Raw genomic sequence first — 16657 nt, 5'->3', positions numbered from 1 at the left:
GTCCCTCTGTATGAGGGCACTGCACACTTGTTCGTGTTCCTCGGTCTCTGGGCTTGGACATGTGGTGCTGATGTTCTTAGAGGAGAGAAAAGACATGAGCAGTGTCCCCAACATAGGAACTGAGCACTTTTTTTTTTGAGACTCGGCCAACAAAAGATACCAGGCTGGCCCAGCAGGTCACGATGCTTGCTGCCAAGCTTAGCAGCCCAGGTTTAATGCCTGGGAGCCTACGTGGTGGAAAGTGAGAACTGACCTCTGAAAGTTGTCCTTTGATCTCCACACATACACCACAGTACGTACATACGTGCGTACGTACATACATACATACATACATACATGAATGTCATATTAAAAAACAATTTTAAGGCCGTGTATGGTGGGGCGCACCTTTAATCTCAGCACAGAGGTAGGTGAATATCTGTGAATTAGAGGCTAGCCTGGTCTACAAAGTGAGTTGTCCCAGGACAGCCAGGGCTACATAGAGAAACCTTGAATAAATAAATAAATAAATAAATAAATAAATAAATAAAATCATTTATAGAATGGATGAGTGGATACTGTGCATTCAGAACAGTGTGTCTGGAGAGGAGCGACAGTTAGTGGCTGGGTGACTCAGGAGATGCACTTTGGTCTGTTCTGTTGCCTCCCCACCCACCCACCCACCCACGGTCCAGAAGAGCAGTGGATGCAGAACCAGCTTCTAAAGTCAGCCACCCCCTGTCTGGGTAACTTGAGAAGATTTGAGTGACAGCAACAGGGAAAGGCACTTGTGGCCTGCAGCTCCTGAAAGAGAGGAGGAGGAGATGAATCTGGAGGAGGCAGAGCTGTGAGGGCCAGGAGGAGTCTGGAACAGGCTGGCCCAGCATGCCATCAGGCTTAGCAGCAACCACTTTACCTGACAAGCCATCTCATCAGCCCAGCTCAAACAAAGACACACACACACACACACACACACACACATCGCCCAGGCTGGCCTCAAATTCAAACTGAGGCCGCCCTTGGATTCCTGATCCTCTTACCTCCACCTCCCCAGTGCTACCATTTACAGGTATGTGCTACCATGCCTGGTTTTTTAGAACGTTAATCTCAGCACACAGGAGGCAGACACAGGTGGATATCTGAATTCCAGGCCACTCTGGTCTACAGAGTGAATTCCAGGACACACAGAGACCTTGTCTCAAAAAAACAAAAGCAAACTAACAAAACTCTTTTTCTGTGTGTGTAGGTGTCAGGATTTGAATCAGACTTATACACAGTAGCTCTGTCAGTCAGCTGTCTCCTGGGGTTTAACTTTTTTAAACACATATCTCAGTTGGGAACCAGTTCCCAGCTCCAGATGTGTGTGTGTTTAGAGCCTCCAGTCTCCTGGCTCCGTGCTCTGCTCCCCTGAGACAACCCTCATAACTGTTGTCCTTTCCTGGCTCCTGATACTGCTTTTACTGTCATGGGCTTTTGGTGTCTTTTTCTGGCTTTTTTCTCCCCCACAGTGGACATGTATTGTTCTGTGACTTGCTTTGTTTTTTACTTAACAGTGGTAGCCTTGACTGGTTTCCATTGGGATCTGGGCTGGAAGGAGGGTTGCTGAGATTCCGGAAAGAAGCAGGGGACACCATGTGCCTGCATCAAAGCACTAGGAGTTCCCAGAGGTCACTGGGCACAGAGGAGAGGGATCCCTGCACAGGTGTCCCCAAAATCAGCCACCAGAGGCCCATGACCTATCTCTCCTTTCCCCTTCCTTCCTCCCTCCCTCCCTCCCTCCCTCCCTCCCTCCCTCCCTCCCTTCCTTCCTTCCTTCCTTCCTTCCTTCCTTCCTTCCTTCCTTTCCTTCTTCTCTGTCTGTCTTTCTTCCTTCTCTTCCCTGCCCCCTTCTGCCTTTCTTCCTCCACTCTCTCTGAGATACGGTTTCACTACAAGGCTCAGGCTGGCATAGAACTTACAGTAGCCCCGCCTGCCTCTGTCTCCTAAGTGCTGGGATTACAGGTGTGCCACCATAGCAGCTTGTGTTTAGACCCCTGCTTTCTAAGGCAGAAGCCACATGGTTTTTTCACTCCTGCACATTCCCCCGTCCCTAGCCCAGGGGCCTGGCACAGAAAGTGCTTAAGAAACCTATTCATGGATTAAGTTCTTCCCTGGTCCTTGTTAAAGACCCTCCTGGTCTCCAGGCTCTCCCTTTGAGTCAGCTAAAATATTCTTTCAGCTGACACACAATGGTGCTGGCCTCAGGTGGAGCCCGAGGTGGGTCCGGCTTTGGAGCCAGGGAGCCCCCTCCCCTCAGGCAAGTGGCTGTCCCTCCCAGCTGTCACTGTGCTGAGCCCTAATGAGGGCTGCACCAGTCGATCTCCGGGGCTCCTTCCAGCCTGCGGCATCAGCTCCAGCCCATCCCCTCATTTCACGGATGAGGGGCCGAGTCGAGTGTAATTTTGTCAGCTGCTTCAGAAATCCACTGGGAAGGGGGGCTTCGAGGCACAGAGAGGGTTGCTGCCTTGTACCAAGGACCAACTGTGTCAGACACTCTGCCAGCTGAGTGCTTTATGTGACACAACAAGGAAACTGAGGTCCAGAGAGGAAGAGGAACCTGCCCAGGGTTGCATGCACCAAGGCTTCCACTCCAGTCTGAAGGACCCCAGAGGGGGAGATTTGCACCTCAAAGTCAGTTAGAGACCAAATTGGACCCCAAACTTCAGGGTCCTACCTTCCTCTTCTCCCAGACATCCAGACTTCTGTAACCAAGGCATATGATGGCACGCTGGAATATTGACTTGCAAAATTGATGGGCAAGCGCTGAGGTACCAGAGGCTTTTTTTCTGATAAGTTCCCTTTGCCCAGCCCCTTTTTTCCCTCTGCCATAGCCAGCTTCTGGGGCTGGGGTGGACCCATCTGTATCATCCCCCACCCCCACTCCGGTTCCCACCTGGGATTGAGCTCCTGGGGTTGAAGTCTAGACAGACAAGAGCATCCTACTGAGACCAAAGGCAGCCCTGACAAGGGGCTGAAGGTTCCCATAGCAACAGCATCCCCCCTCAGCTGGCAGCCACCCGATAAATAAATAATCAGGGTTTGGGGGTGGGGAGGTAAAGGCCGGGGGAGGGGCAGTCAAGCAGACTAGGTCTTCACTCTGGAGAGGAGATGGGGGAGGGGGCGTGCAGGTGTCAGTCTCCTAGTAGTCTGAAAAAAGAGGATTGGAATAGCCAGGTGAGAGAAAAGATGGATGCGGAAAGGTCAGATGGGAGACTTGTCCCATGAGTGACCCCTAGTCTTGGGGATATTAGTGAGCCGGAGGAAGGCTTGAGTTAGAACTGAGGTTTCTAGCTCCTGCATCTGGACACATCAGGGGAGTGGACCCTGGAAATGGACCAGGCTTAACAGTCTAAGTTTACAGTAACTGATATGCATGGTGGCATAGGTTTGTAAGCCCAGCACTCTGGAAGCTGAGGCGGGAGGATCTCAAATTCGAGGACAGCCTGGGCTCCATAGAAAGACCCTGTGTTCCTTCTCACCCCCCCTCCCCCAAAAAAGCAAAATTGTTTTCAGAGATGGGCCAGGCTCTGGAGACCAATGGTGGCATGCCAGCAGAGAAGATGGTGAGGTAGCCTCAGGGCGGCATGGGGTCCGAAGCCAGTCAGCCCCTCTTGGGGCCTTAGGAACATGGGAGGAAGAAAGAGAAAGATGTCCTTCTGAAGGATGCAGGAAAGGGTGTAATGTGTGGGGACAGGGCTCAGGGCGGGAGATGGGAGTGACCCCGTGGGCTCAAAAATCAGGAAGACGAGGTTTTGGAGCTTGGGTGACTTGTCCTTATCTGAGATCACTCTGGGCCTAATATCAGGGCAATTAGTCTCTGTGGCTGGGCTTCTGTGTGGCTTTGGTGACATTAGTGTTTTTGGAGGTGGTGGTGGAGGTCCTGTGAGTCACCCCAGGGACCTGCCTTCTGTTTCCATAGGGAAGGTTTAGAAGGCTGTTCCACCAGCGAGTAGGCCAGGCTGACCACATTAGAAACACTCTCAGCCAGGTGAGGTGGTGGAGGCCATTAGTTCCAGCACTCAGGAGGCAGAGGCAGGTGGATCTCTGAGTCTGAGGCCAGTCTGGTCTACAGAGTGAGTTCCAGGACTCTAGGAAGAAGAGACACCCTCGAGACTGACTCTTCCCTCAGCACTCGCTCATCGGGAATCTTTGGTAAGGGAGCAGGTTGCAGAGTAACAGATACAGGAAAATCACTTAAAACTTCTGGTCCAGCAGGCTTCCCTGCCTTCCACCGCTAGCTACATAAACCAACACAGACCTGTGATCCCAGCATTCCAGAAAAACAAGACAGAAAGTGGCTACATGGTGTGAGCCCAGGGTGGGCTACATGAGACCCTGTCACCAAACAAACAAGGGGCTGGGGAAGATGGCTCAGTGGTTAAAGCCCTTGCCACCAAACCTAACTATCTGAATCTGATCACTGAAGCCACTGACTCCCAAATGTCACATGATCACTGTAGCACAATCTCTCTCACACGATGACAATGATGATGATGATGAATTATGAAAGACGGTAGTGAGATATATATATATATATATATATATATATATATATATATATAGAGAGAGAGAGAGAGAGAGAGAGAGAGAGAGAGATGCCTATGAGTTGGGAGGCAGAGGTCAGGAAGTTGTTCCAAGTCCAAGGTCAGCTCACATTGAGTTACCCACTGCACACGAAGGGTGGACTTGAACTCTGATTCTTCTGCTTCTTCTCCCAGTGTTGGGATTATGGTCCGCACAGAGGTATACTAACCATTCTGAGATGGAGAGATGCTAGTGGACAGAACATACCAATGTCAGGCAAACCATGAACTGGTCAGAGCTAAATGCTGGAACGGATAGGTGATGAGCCTGTGGGGTGGGAACAGCCAGCATCCAGAGGTGGAGATGGAGCCACCAGGGCCCTCCTACCTACAGAGGATGAGAGTTGAGATGCGCATGTCCATGACCCAGGAGAGCTTGGGGAAAGGAGGGGAACTGGAGTCTCCAGTTCTAATTTCAGTTGCTCAAAGGATAGAAGTCAGGAGACAGCAAGATGGCTCTGCACAAAGTCACCTGAAACTAAGCCCGACAGACTCTTATACCCAGGACTGACAAAGTTGTCCTCTGACCTAAACGCACACACACATGCATACACACACATACACCTACACAAACACATACACATACACACACTACACATGCATACACACATACATACAGCACACACACATACATGCATATATACATGCATATATACATATACCATACACACATGCATGCACACATATACATACAAACATACACATGCTCACACACACATACATGTACTCAAACACAATTTTTTGAGCAAAGAGTGCAGTAAGGAAGAAGACAGAGAGTTCTTTCCCCAAGGTCAGCCAACCACCCAAGTCAGGGCTGGATTGTGGAGTCCACTGATCATTGTGTATACCTGAGAGAGCCTGAGGCCCAGCAGGGCAGGTGACCCTTCCAAAGTCCCCCAGCAGACAAAGCCACACTCGTGACTCCACCTGTGCTCCTTGACTCCTGAGCCAATGCCTGCTGGGAAACATGGTACCTTGGTACATAGATGAGGCAGGCGGCAGAGAAAGGTCTGTTCTGCCACCTGCCTGCCATGTGACCTTGGGCAAGTCATTTGTCCTCTCTGAACTTCATGTTCTCGTTCCTCAAGATGACATAACGGTGCCAGGACTGCCTTTCTGCCAAGGCGCGTGCAGGGAAAGATGAACATGGGAAGCCTCTGACCATCTGCAGGGCCCTGCGAGGGTTGTCACCAGCAGGAGGCAGATGGGAAGGTGCCAGGCTTGAGCCTGGCACCGCCAGGCTCCCCTCATGTCCTGCCCAAGCCTGCAGCTTCTTTGGTCTCTGCCCAAGCTGTGCCATCTGTGTGGTGGCATCAGCCTATATCTTCCTGCTGCCCTGGCAGGAAGAGACACTGAGATGTCTCATTTGACCCAAATCCCCCCATACCCATTGCTGAGCAGACAGACCCTCTGCTCCCCCCTGTGGGGGTGGGGGTGTTTTCCATGCTGGGGATCAAACCCAGAGTCTTTCTCCTCCTAGACAAGTGCTCTTGCACTGAGCTGTATCCCAAGTCCCATTATAAAATAAGTAATTACCTTTATTTGTTTTGGGGTAACACTTGGGCTGATCAGAGGACACATTGTAGGAACCAGTTCTCTCACCATCTGGCTTGGTGGCAGGGAGGTCTGGCTTCAGGGAGTCTGGCTTGGTAGCAGGCACCTTTACCCTCACCCCATGACTGTTTTGAGAGATGGTCTCACTGAGTCACCTAGGAAGCACTGCCCAGCAGGAAGGAGAGGGCAAGACCCTGACTCAAATTCCCACCCCTCCTCCAAAGCCACGACCAGGCTTAGAAGCCTTGATGTCCTCCTTGCTTCACCTATCCCTTTGGGGATGAGGGAGTGGGTGGCTTCAGGTCAGTGTGTCGTCTTCTGCAGTATGAAGGATGAGCCTCTGTCCTGTTGGGTGGCGGTTGTCTCAGCCTGTCGCTCTTACAGGTGGCTGCACTCCAGCGGCAGATCTTCGATTTCCTGGGCTACCAGTGGGCTCCTATCCTGGCCAACTTCCTGCATATTATGGCTGTCATCCTGGGCATCTTTGGCACCGTGCAGTATCGGTCCCGGTACCTCATCCTGGTATGTCTCTTTCCTTGGCCCTGCCTCTCCAGACAAAACTGTTTCCTACCCATAAAGCCCCAGAGGACACAAATACCCAACCGCCGTAAGTGTGCACGCAGAAGGAACCAGGGCACTGTTTTTCACTAGAGAATCTTCCCAGAGGGTACTGTAAAGGTCACCTCCCAGGGTGGGCAGGGCAGAGGGCATAATTCTATATCTATGTCGCCCACCCCATTACAACAGCCCCATACGGGCTTTCTAAGTCTTTCTAAGGTCACACAGCGAAGAAAGGCAAAGCCAGGCCTGGAGTGACAGCTCCTACATTGTCACCATCCTGCTATGGAGGAAGCAAGGAAGGCATCAGGAAGTCTTGAGTTCTGTCCCTACTGCCTGATGTTCACTGAGGACATGTTCTGCCAGGCGTGGTGATGCATATCAGTAATCCTACAGTTTGGGAGACAGAGACAGTATCATCATGAGTTCAAGGATAGCCTGGGCTACACAGTGAGACCCTCTCTATATTTAAAAAAAAAAAAAAAAAAAAAAAAAAAAAAGACAGCATGGTCTGAAGGTGTTATTAGTGTGGCTTACCCTCCATTGCTAATGGTCTTCCGGACACCTAGTTTCCGACATCCTGGGCCTGCTGCTGCTCTCTGCTGGTCCTCGATGCCTCTTCAGGGGACCATATCCAAGGAACAAGCTTTAGGAAACAAGATTAGCCTGCATCCATCCTTGGTGCCTGCAGTGGCAGGGGCATGCAGTGCCATGCTAAGGATGACCCACACGCGCTGATTCCAGGTCATCTCTCCACTCCAAAAGGCTCAGTGCCACTTTGCTGGCTCCGCTGGTGGGTGCCCTCGCCTGCTGAGCCCTTGCAATTTGCATTTTAATTAATTATTTATTTATTTAGGTTTTTTTCTTTTTTTGGGTTTTCAAGACAGGGTTTCTCTGTGTAGCCCTGGCTGTCCTGGAACTCACTCTGTAGACCAGGCTGGCCTCAAACTCAGAAATCTACCTGCCTCTGCCTCCCAAGTGCTGGGATTAAAGGTGTGAGCCATTGCTGCCCAGCGCAATTTGCATTTTTAAGATGTAATTATTTATGTTTACTTATGGAGAGGTACACTTGAGTGTGTTACCTGAGGAGGCCAGAACAGGGCACTGGGTCCCCTGGACCTGAAGTTAGACGTGCGTTTGAGCCCTGTATTTGCATGGATGCTGGGAGCATTTCCTTGCTGAGCCATCTCTCCAGCCTCAGTTTGTAAATTGTGGAAGCAGGGGGAGTGATTTAAGACAGGGTTTCTTGATGGCAGTGGTGGCACACGCCTGCCTTTAGTCCCAGCACTTGGGAGGCAGAGGCAGGTGAATCTCTGAGTTCGAGGCCAGCCTGGTCTACAGAGTGAGTACCAGGACAGCCAGGGCTACACAGAAAAACCCTGTCTAGAAAAAAACAAAACAAAACAAAACAAAACAAAACAAAAAAAAGACGGGACAGCTCTGGCTGTCCTGCAACTTGCTCTGTAGACCAGGCTGGCCTCGAACTCAGAGATCCACCTGCCTCTGCCTCCAGTGCTGGGGTTAAATGCTTGTATTACCACTGTCCAGCCCTGATTTGTATTTTTGACAAACTCCTTAAAGTAATTGCAATATATCAAGAGGAGCTGTCTCCCTCTCCAAGGACCTGGACTAAGGGCCAGCCCTGCCTTCTAGCTGTGTGATCCAGAGAAGCTCAGCCTGCCTCTGTGTCTTAGTGGAGGGGAGAAGATATGTCCCGTCTGTTCTATGAAGGATGGGTGTGGATTTACAACCTCCACTCTCCCTTGAAGTCTGCCTCCATTGACTGTGCCACCCCTCTACTCCCCTCCCCTGCTACTTACCTCTGCTTTCTACAGTATGCAGCCTGGCTGGTACTCTGGGTCGGCTGGAACGCCTTCATCATCTGCTTCTACCTGGAAGTTGGACAGCTATCCCAGGTAAGCCTCAGGCCTGGTGGTGTGCAGAGCACGCCCTGATCTTTACCATCCCTCCTGGGGGCTGGGACATAATCTCTTCCACACCCCTTTCTCCCTCTGCACACTCCAATAATCTGTGCAGCCTGCTTGATCCCCATTCTTCCCCCCCCCCACCCCCACCCCGGCCTCTTCTGTGCTTCTTAAAAAAAAAAAAAACGAGGCTGGCCCAGATGAGGTTAAAAGTCATTCGATGTGAAGATGAGCCGAGGGCGCTGTGGACCACAAGTGCAGTGAAAACTGAAGGTGTATGTTGGCCCGTGATGGGATGCTCAGAGGAAGGTGAAGATGTCACACACGCACGTTTTATTGCTTAGACACAGCGAGGCGGTGGGTCCAGGCCCAATCGATAGTTTTCAGAAAGGAAAGAGACTAGGGTGGCATGTGTTCAGGGGAAATTGAACAAACTGTGTCGTGTGGAGAAGGTGAAGAAAGCAGGGGTGTGTACCTGGAAGAGGAGCCAGCCCAGAGAGGCACGACTTCTATTTTTAGATATAAAGAAGGACAAATGCAGGAATAAAAGCTTTGGCTTCATGGCTTGACCCTGCTCCATTTAAGTCTCTGCTCTAACACTGCCCAGCAGTTTGACACTGGACAAATGGCCTCTTCTCTCTAAGCTTCAAGTTTGTGCTTTCTGTAGATGTGTTTATTATTTGTTTTACATGTATGCGTGTGTGGTAGTTACTTTTTTAATCACTGTGATAAAATACCACGACCAAGGCAATTTATAAAAGAAAGTGTCTAATTCAGGTGTCAGAGGATTAGAGTCCAAGATGGCAGAGCAATTGCTTGGCAGCAGAAACAGCTGAGCGCTCATATCTTGAGCCACACCCCCTGAGGCAAAGAGAGAGATCACTGGGCTTTTAGGACTTGAAAGCCTGCCCCCTATAACACATCTCCTCCAATAAGATCACACCTCCGTTTGTTTGTTTGTTTGTTTGTTTGTTTGTTTTGAGACAGGGTTTCTCTGTGTAGCCCTGGTTATCCTGAAACTTGCTCTATAGACCAGGCTGGCCTATAACTCAGAGATCCACTTGCCTCTGCCTCTCAAGTGCTGGGATTAAAGGTGTGCACCACTGGGCAAGACCACAGCTTCGCATCCTCCCCAATCAGTCCCACCAACTGGGGACCAAGTATTCAAGCACATGAGCCTACAGGGGTAGGGAGGGCATCCTCATTCAGACCACCACAGGGTACATGGTCTGCATGCATATCCCTGCATCATGTGTGTGCAGTGCTGGCAGAGACCAGAAGAGGGCGAATGAAGCCAAAGAACTGGAGTTACAGACAATTGTGAGTTACCAAGTGGGTGCTAAGAATGGAACCCTGGCCCTCTGGAAAAGCAGCCAGTGGTCTTAACCACTGAACCATCCCTCCAGTCACCTCTCTCTCTCTCTCTCTTCTCTCTCTCCTTCTGCTTAAAGACAGTTTCTTTTGTAACCCAGGCATGCCTCAAACACTCTGTAGCTAAGGATGACTTTGAACTCCTGATCCTCCCAAATGCTGGAATTACAGTTACATACCACATGTGCCAAGGAACACAGAGGAAGGCAGAGGGAACCCAAGGTAGACCATTCTACCATATTCCCAACCTCCTTCAAACCAGTCTGGAGAGATGGTTCAGTTGCTCAGAGTGCCGGCTGTAGAAGCATGAAGCCCTGAGTTCAGATCCCTGGCACCCACATCAAGCCTCCAGTGGCATGTATCTATAACCCCAATACTGGGAGAGGGGAGGGGAAGGGCAGAGAAAGAGATTTCTTACGGGTTTCCAAGCTAGCCAGTCTAACCAAACTTCTGAACTCCAGGTTCTGTGAGAGACCCTGTCTCAAAAAAACGATGTCAGGGCCAGAGAGATTTGCAGGCCTAATGACCCCAGCTCAACCCCAGATCCTGTGGAAGAAGGAGAAAAGTTGTGTTTAGACTTCTGGATGTGTTCTGTGGCACATGTGCACACGCACGCACATACACCACCACTAATAATAATGATAATAATAATAATAATAATAATAATAATAATAATAATAAAATGTAAAAGAAAAAAGGTTGAAGGGCAATAGGGGAGACCCTTCAATGTGTACACACACACACAGTAGGAGCTTTAATCCCAGCATTTGGGGGGTAGAGGCAGGCAGATCTCTAAGTTCAAAGCCAGCCTGGTTTACAGAGCAAGCTCCAATATAACCAGGACTACCCACAGAAACCCTGTTGAGGGTTGGTGTCTTGAAGGATAAAGCATAGCAACTCCATGTTGTTACCTAGGAGATGAGGCTTGATCCCAGGCCTGTGTGTTTGGTGCCTGGTCAGTGTGGTGAGTCAGTCTGGCTGAAGGAGTGAAGGCACTGATGGGTACAGGGATGCATGCCCTCTAAACAGCTGACCTAGCCCAGCCCCTTCTCCAAACTGTGGATCAAGAAAAGGAGAAATTTGTCCAGAGTTACATACAGAGCAATGGGAACCCACTGGGTTGTATGGGAACTTGTACTGCGGATTTCACGGATGCCTGGGGAGTTAAACCCTGTCTCTGTTAGTGTCCTTCGAAGTCTGAAATTCAGAAGCTCCAATATAGGCTCAACTGGGTTTCCAGCTCAGTGATGAAGTCTACGTGATCCTCTACTACCACCTGCTGGCCATGTTTGGACTTGCAAGGTGCAGGCATTTCCCTCATAAATCAAGCCAGAGGAGAGCTGTGAGAGTCCCATGGTAGTGGGAACCTGGGGAGTATCCTCCTATCTCTCCCCACCGCTGAGTATCCCAGGCCCCTCTGCCCCCAGGACCGGGACTTCATCATGACCTTCAACACATCCCTGCATCGCTCGTGGTGGATGGAGAATGGTCCAGGCTGCCTGGTGACTCCTGTTCTGAACTCCCGCCTGGCCCTGGAGGACCACCATGTCATCTCAGTCACTGGCTGCCTGCTTGATTATCCTTACATTGAAGCCCTCAGTAGTGCCCTGCAGATCTTCCTAGCTGTGAGTCCTATTCATCACCTAACCCCATATTCCAGGAAGTGCAGATTCCAGGTCACCCACTCTTCATCCCCATTTAAGAGATGACAGGCCAGATACGGTGGCATAGACCCTCGATTCCAGCAGGCAAGAGGCAGAGGCAGGAGGATCAGGATTACAAGTTCGAAGTCAGCCTAGATTACATAGTGAGCTCCATACCCTACACCTGCCCAAAAACGAAAAAGAAAGATAAACCTGTGTATTTCAATTTGCTCCTGGTTCCTGTGACACCTCCCCCTCCTTCCACCCGTCTCCCATCCCCATGAAGGGCACGGGCAGTTTTCATGAATGGGATGAACCATCAGGCCAGGTCCTGCTGGGCTTAGAAATCTAATCTAATACACCCCTGGGACCTTAGACAGGTCATTTGCTCTTTCTAAGGTCTCTTGCTATTTGCATAGAAAGGGCAGTGCCATCCTTACAGAGCTTCGAGAATAAGAAAGGGGCTCCAGCCAGGCATTGGTGGCACAAGACATTTATCCCAGCACTCAGGAGATGGAGATAAGCAGATCTCTGAGTTCGAGGCCAGCCTGGTCTAAAGAGCAAGTTCCGGGAGAGCCAGGGCTACACAGAGAAACCTTGTCTCGAAAAAACAATCAAAAAAGCAAAGAATAGAAAAGAAGGGGGTTCCAAATAGGGTTCACAGCCAAGCATGATGGTACCCCTGTAACCCCAGTACTTGGGAGGTCAAGGCAGGAGAATCCAGCACTCAAAGTCAACCTAGACTACTTAAGACCATTTATGGGAGGGCCAGCCCTGTCTTGGGGACTTTACACAGGCAGGGTCATATAATTTCACCTAACACCTTTCACCTAACAGTCCAGTGACACGACCCAGGCCTAACTGGGAAGACTGAGGCACAACAAAGTGAACTGCTTGTCAGTCAGAGTTCTCAAGCACAGGCGTTTAACTTAAATGTTTGCTTTGGACAAGGTGTTGTGTCTGGTGGGTAGAGGGAACAGGGACAACTTCTCTTTCTCTTCCTGATTGTTATCCCCTCTCTCAGCTGTTCGGCTTCGTGTTTGCCTGTTATGTGAGCAAAGTATTCCTGGAAGAGGAAGACAGCTGTAAGTGTGTCTCCCCCACCGGGGGGGGGGGGGGTCTTTTCAGCACCGTGGACAGGGCCTCCTCACCTCCTGGTTGCTCAGGGTCAGCTTGGGGGCCCCCGTTTGTAAGGAAAGAAGGGACTCCAGGGATGGATGGGGTCTGTCTGCATAACTACTCTGAGTTAAGACCCAAATGTCTAAATATTCAGTCCAAGGCCCCAGAACCGCTTTTTCCTATAGTGGATCTAACCGAATAGAAGGGCTCAGAGCCTTAGGGCTTTCCTTCAACCCGTCCGCCTCTCTTCACCTGCTGGGGAAGGGGAGGTGCAATACTTGACACCGCCCACCACACACACACACACACACACACACACACACACACACACACACACACAGCTCCGCACAGTTCCGCCCTCGGGTCCACGTCCTGGGCGTGGCTGTTCCCGGCCACACCCACCCCTTTCCAGGCTGGGCTACCCAGGAATGGGTTCGTGATGCGGGTTCTTCACCTTCAAGACCCAGCCTTCAGGACTCAACCCTTCTCTTCCACAGTTGACTTCATCGGTGGCTTTGACTCCTATGGGTACCAAGCGCCGCAGAAGACTTCGCATTTACAGCTGCAGCCTCTGTACACGTGGGTCCCTGGCGGGGGCTGGGTGTAACTGGAGGGACAGAATCATTAGTGTTGGTGGAAAAAAGGGCACGGAAAAGGCGTGGGTATCCGGGTCTCCCTGCCCGCTTACTCGCAAGCCTGCAAATGCACTACTTCTAACCTGTCTTTGTTTCCTGCAGGTCCGGGTAGCTTCTGGCCCGCACCCACCCGCGTACAGCTCCTTGGACCGCTGGAGCCTGAAGCAGCGCTGTCAAGCGGCCGGGATCACGATGGGCAAGCGCGCCCCCTGTCGGCGCTTAGGCTAACAGCAGTTTGTGCAGCCTCCTGGATCTGCCGCTTCTGGAGCAAATGCGGACTCTCAGACTTGAACTTGGACCTGACCCTAGCTCTAGCCGGACTTCAGGGTTGGGGCAGGACGGGCGGGGGGGAGGGGGATTCGCTGGGTTTGTAATTTTTTTAATCTCAGCCTTGGTACGTGCAGGGGTCCTCCTCTTTCTTCAGCCCTACTCCTTACCTAGTATCTTGCCCTCAGTCCAAACAGCAAGACAGACTCACCCCATCTCACCTCCCATACATCTGCCCTGGGGAAAGATACTGTGAACTAGAAGCAGAAGTCCTGGGCTCCAGCTGCAGCACCATCTCTGACATCCTGTGTGACATCGGGCAGTCTTTGCTCTCTCCGGGCCTCAGTTTCCCCACCTCAAATAATTAAAATAACCCCTTAGCCAATGACGCTTCTAGCATTCTCGTTTGACTTTCAATTCCCTGGGCTATGCTGCAGATACAGAAACTAAGGCCCAGAGATGTGAGGTGACTTGCTTGAAGCCACACAGTAAGGTTTTAGCAGAGGCAGGCTTTGAATCCTGTGTCCTCTAGTTCGAGACTCTCCAATCCAGTATCTGGCCTCTGGACTTGGTTTACAAGCCCCCCCTTATGTAGCTTGGACATTTCCACACACTCACAAATCACCACCACCACGCACCAGCTCCACTCTTAAAGCAATATACCAGTTCGTTCTCTTGGGACCCAGACAGACAAAGCCTAAAGCCTTGAGTTCGGCCTGACCCACAGGAAGACTTTGTAGACTCAAGTCTGTTCATCTTTGGCAAACTTTTAAATCTCATCCTCCAGGAAAGTGGGACCACCACTCCTCCACCAGATCCCTAAGCCCAGGCCCCCATCCCATGATCTCCCCCGCCCCAAGCAATCCACTAACCCTCGATTCTTCACCTATTTCACCATTGTGATTTCCGAGGGGAAGAAGATGGTGATCAGAAGCAAGCCTGGGGATGTGAAGGGGCAGAATGAGGGTGAGTGACTATGGTCAGGAGGACCAGAACCCCACCCTTCCTGAGGACAAGCAGAGAGGAGGACTCTGCTTCATCTTCTTCCTCCACAGATGTCCTGAGGACCCGTTGTCGTCCTCAGTAGTGCTTGGTGAGCTATGTACAGAGAGAACAGACATTAGTGCCTCCAATCTGTGAAGCTGAAGCATTAGGAAGGGCAGCTAAGAAGCAGAGGGACCTAGCGGGGAGCTTGCGCCGTGGAGACACTTCACACTGTGGTGTGCACATCGCTCTCCAGGTCTTCCTGAGCTAGAGTGGCAAGCCCACTCCACTATTCCATCCAGTATGCCACACAGAACAGCCCGGCCCAGGAGCTCCTCTGGCCATCACAGGTCCCTGCGTGGTGAGCCTAGTCAGAGAACAAGTTTCCTTTAGGCCAGGCTACCTCTTGCCACTGGGCCACCTCCCACCAGCAACACTCACTTCTCTCATTCCTTCCCGCAGGGCTCTTTCTACTCAAGGGTTTAGCCACGGATGCTTTGAAGCCTTTTGGTTTTATAAGCTGGGTTTTGCAGGGGGTTTGGGTTTGCTTCGCAATGAGACCTTGTGGGCTGAGACCTCCCTGGTATCCATGCAGGTTGGTTGATTAAAAAAAAAAAAAAAAATGTTTTCTTCACTGTGTACCTGTCTTGCCCTCTTGGTCAGAAAGATGTCCAAAGGGATATCTTTGTTTGGGGGGGGGGGGGAAGGAAGAGCAAAACTAGGTGGCCATTTCACTTTTAACATATACATACATTTAGTGTGTTTGTTTGAGACAGAGTCTCACTATGTAGACCTGGCTGATCCAGAACTCACTGTGTAGACCAGGGTGGCCTTGAACTCATAGAAATGTACTTGCCTGGCACTCTGAAGTGCTAGAATTAAAGGTGTGGATGACTCTACTTGCCCCTCCTTTTAAAAATATCGTATTTATAGTCATTTGTTTTGGGGGGGCATGTATGCCACAGTGTTTATTTGGATGTTGGAGGACAACTTTGTGGAGTTTGTCTCTCCGTCCACCTTTTTTTCCCCTTTACTATATTTATTTGTGTGTGGTGGGGGGGTAGGATTGAGCACTGGTGCCGGAGAGGACATGTGCAGTCAGAGAACCATTTGCTACAATCAGTTTTCTTCTACCATGTGAGTCCTGGGTATTGAATTCAGGTCCCGAGGCTTACTTAGCAAATGCCTTTACTACTGAGCCAACTCCCCTGCACGTGTGTGTGTGTGTGTGTGTGTGTGTGTGTGTGTGTGTGTGTTGAAACTAGGTTTCACTGTCTAGCCCAGTCGGTCATTGAATTTATAACCTTCCTGCTTTAGCCCCACAATGTTGGATCGTGAGTGGGCACCACCATGCCTAGCCTTTATCATATACTCCTGAAGCCCTGGCTGGTGCCCTAGACTGGCTTTATGGCTCTGGGCAAGCCACTGTCTTTTCTTCCTCAAAACAGCACAGAAGCCACTGGGTGGTGGTGGTGCACACCTTTAGTCCCAGGACCTGAGAGGCAGAAAAAAGGTAGATCTTGTGAGTTTGAGGCCAGCCTGGTCTACAGAGTGAGTACCAGAACAGCCAGGACTACACAGAGAAACCTTGAGGGTGGGTGGTGGCTGAGGGGCGGGGGTGGGTGGGGTGGAGAGAGAGAGGAGAGAGAGGAGAGAGAGAGAGAGAGAGAGAGAGAGAGAGAGAGAGAGAGAGAGATGCAAAATGCTCTGTTTTATTTGCTCTTTCTGGGTCTCTTGCATCTTGCCTCTTCTCTTTTCTTGACAACTGAGTTCCTGGCTTTGATCTGTGCCTTAGTTACTGTTGTATTGCTGTGAAGAGACACCATGACCACAGGAACTTATAAAAGAAAGCATTTAATTGGGGGCTGGCTTCCAGATTCAGAGGGTGAGATATCATGGCTATCACAGCCGGGAGCATGGCGACAGACAGGCAGGCAGGTGTGACACTGGAGTGGTAGCTGAGAGCTTACATCTGATCTAGAAGTCACAGGCAGAGAAAG

At 50.7% G+C, this 16657-nt stretch overlaps 1 protein-coding gene and 2 long non-coding RNA genes across 4 annotated transcripts in view; 1 reads left to right on the top strand and 2 right to left on the bottom strand.

The window, feature by feature from the left end:
- Nkain1 (sodium/potassium transporting ATPase interacting 1) overlaps positions 1 to 13654 on the top strand; it is a 39444-nt gene extending 25790 nt beyond the window's left edge. The window contains exons 2-7 of one of the 2 annotated variants that reach the window (XM_034503850.2): positions 6540 to 6677; positions 8549 to 8629; positions 11437 to 11634; positions 12677 to 12737; positions 13269 to 13350; positions 13509 to 13654. In XM_034503850.2, the coding sequence (XP_034359741.1) occupies positions 6540 to 6677; positions 8549 to 8629; positions 11437 to 11634; positions 12677 to 12737; positions 13269 to 13350; positions 13509 to 13518 (570 nt within the window). In that variant the 3' untranslated portion in view covers positions 13519 to 13654. Of the gene's footprint in view, positions 1 to 6539; positions 6678 to 8548; positions 8630 to 11420; positions 11635 to 12676; positions 12738 to 13268; positions 13351 to 13508 lie in introns of those variants that run through there. The other variant, XM_034503851.2, reaches the window with a different exon arrangement.
- LOC143442335 (uncharacterized) lies at positions 6671 to 8764 on the bottom strand. Its single transcript, XR_013110416.1, has 3 exons — positions 8534 to 8764; positions 7251 to 7359; positions 6671 to 7103 (listed from the first exon to the last, which is right to left on the bottom strand). It is a non-coding gene; the product is annotated as an uncharacterized LOC143442335 (long non-coding RNA).
- On the bottom strand, positions 8794 to 13621 carry LOC143442336 (uncharacterized). Its single transcript, XR_013110418.1, has 3 exons — positions 13490 to 13621; positions 13226 to 13378; positions 8794 to 10555 (listed from the first exon to the last, which is right to left on the bottom strand). It is a non-coding gene; the product is annotated as an uncharacterized LOC143442336 (long non-coding RNA).
- Positions 13655 to 16657: the final 3003 nt, after the last annotated feature.

This window comes from Arvicanthis niloticus, chromosome 5, assembly GCF_011762505.2.
Source record: "Arvicanthis niloticus isolate mArvNil1 chromosome 5, mArvNil1.pat.X, whole genome shotgun sequence".
Classification (NCBI taxonomy): Eukaryota; Metazoa; Chordata; class Mammalia; order Rodentia; family Muridae; genus Arvicanthis; species Arvicanthis niloticus.
This window is presented reverse-complemented; position numbering and strand designations above follow the sequence as displayed.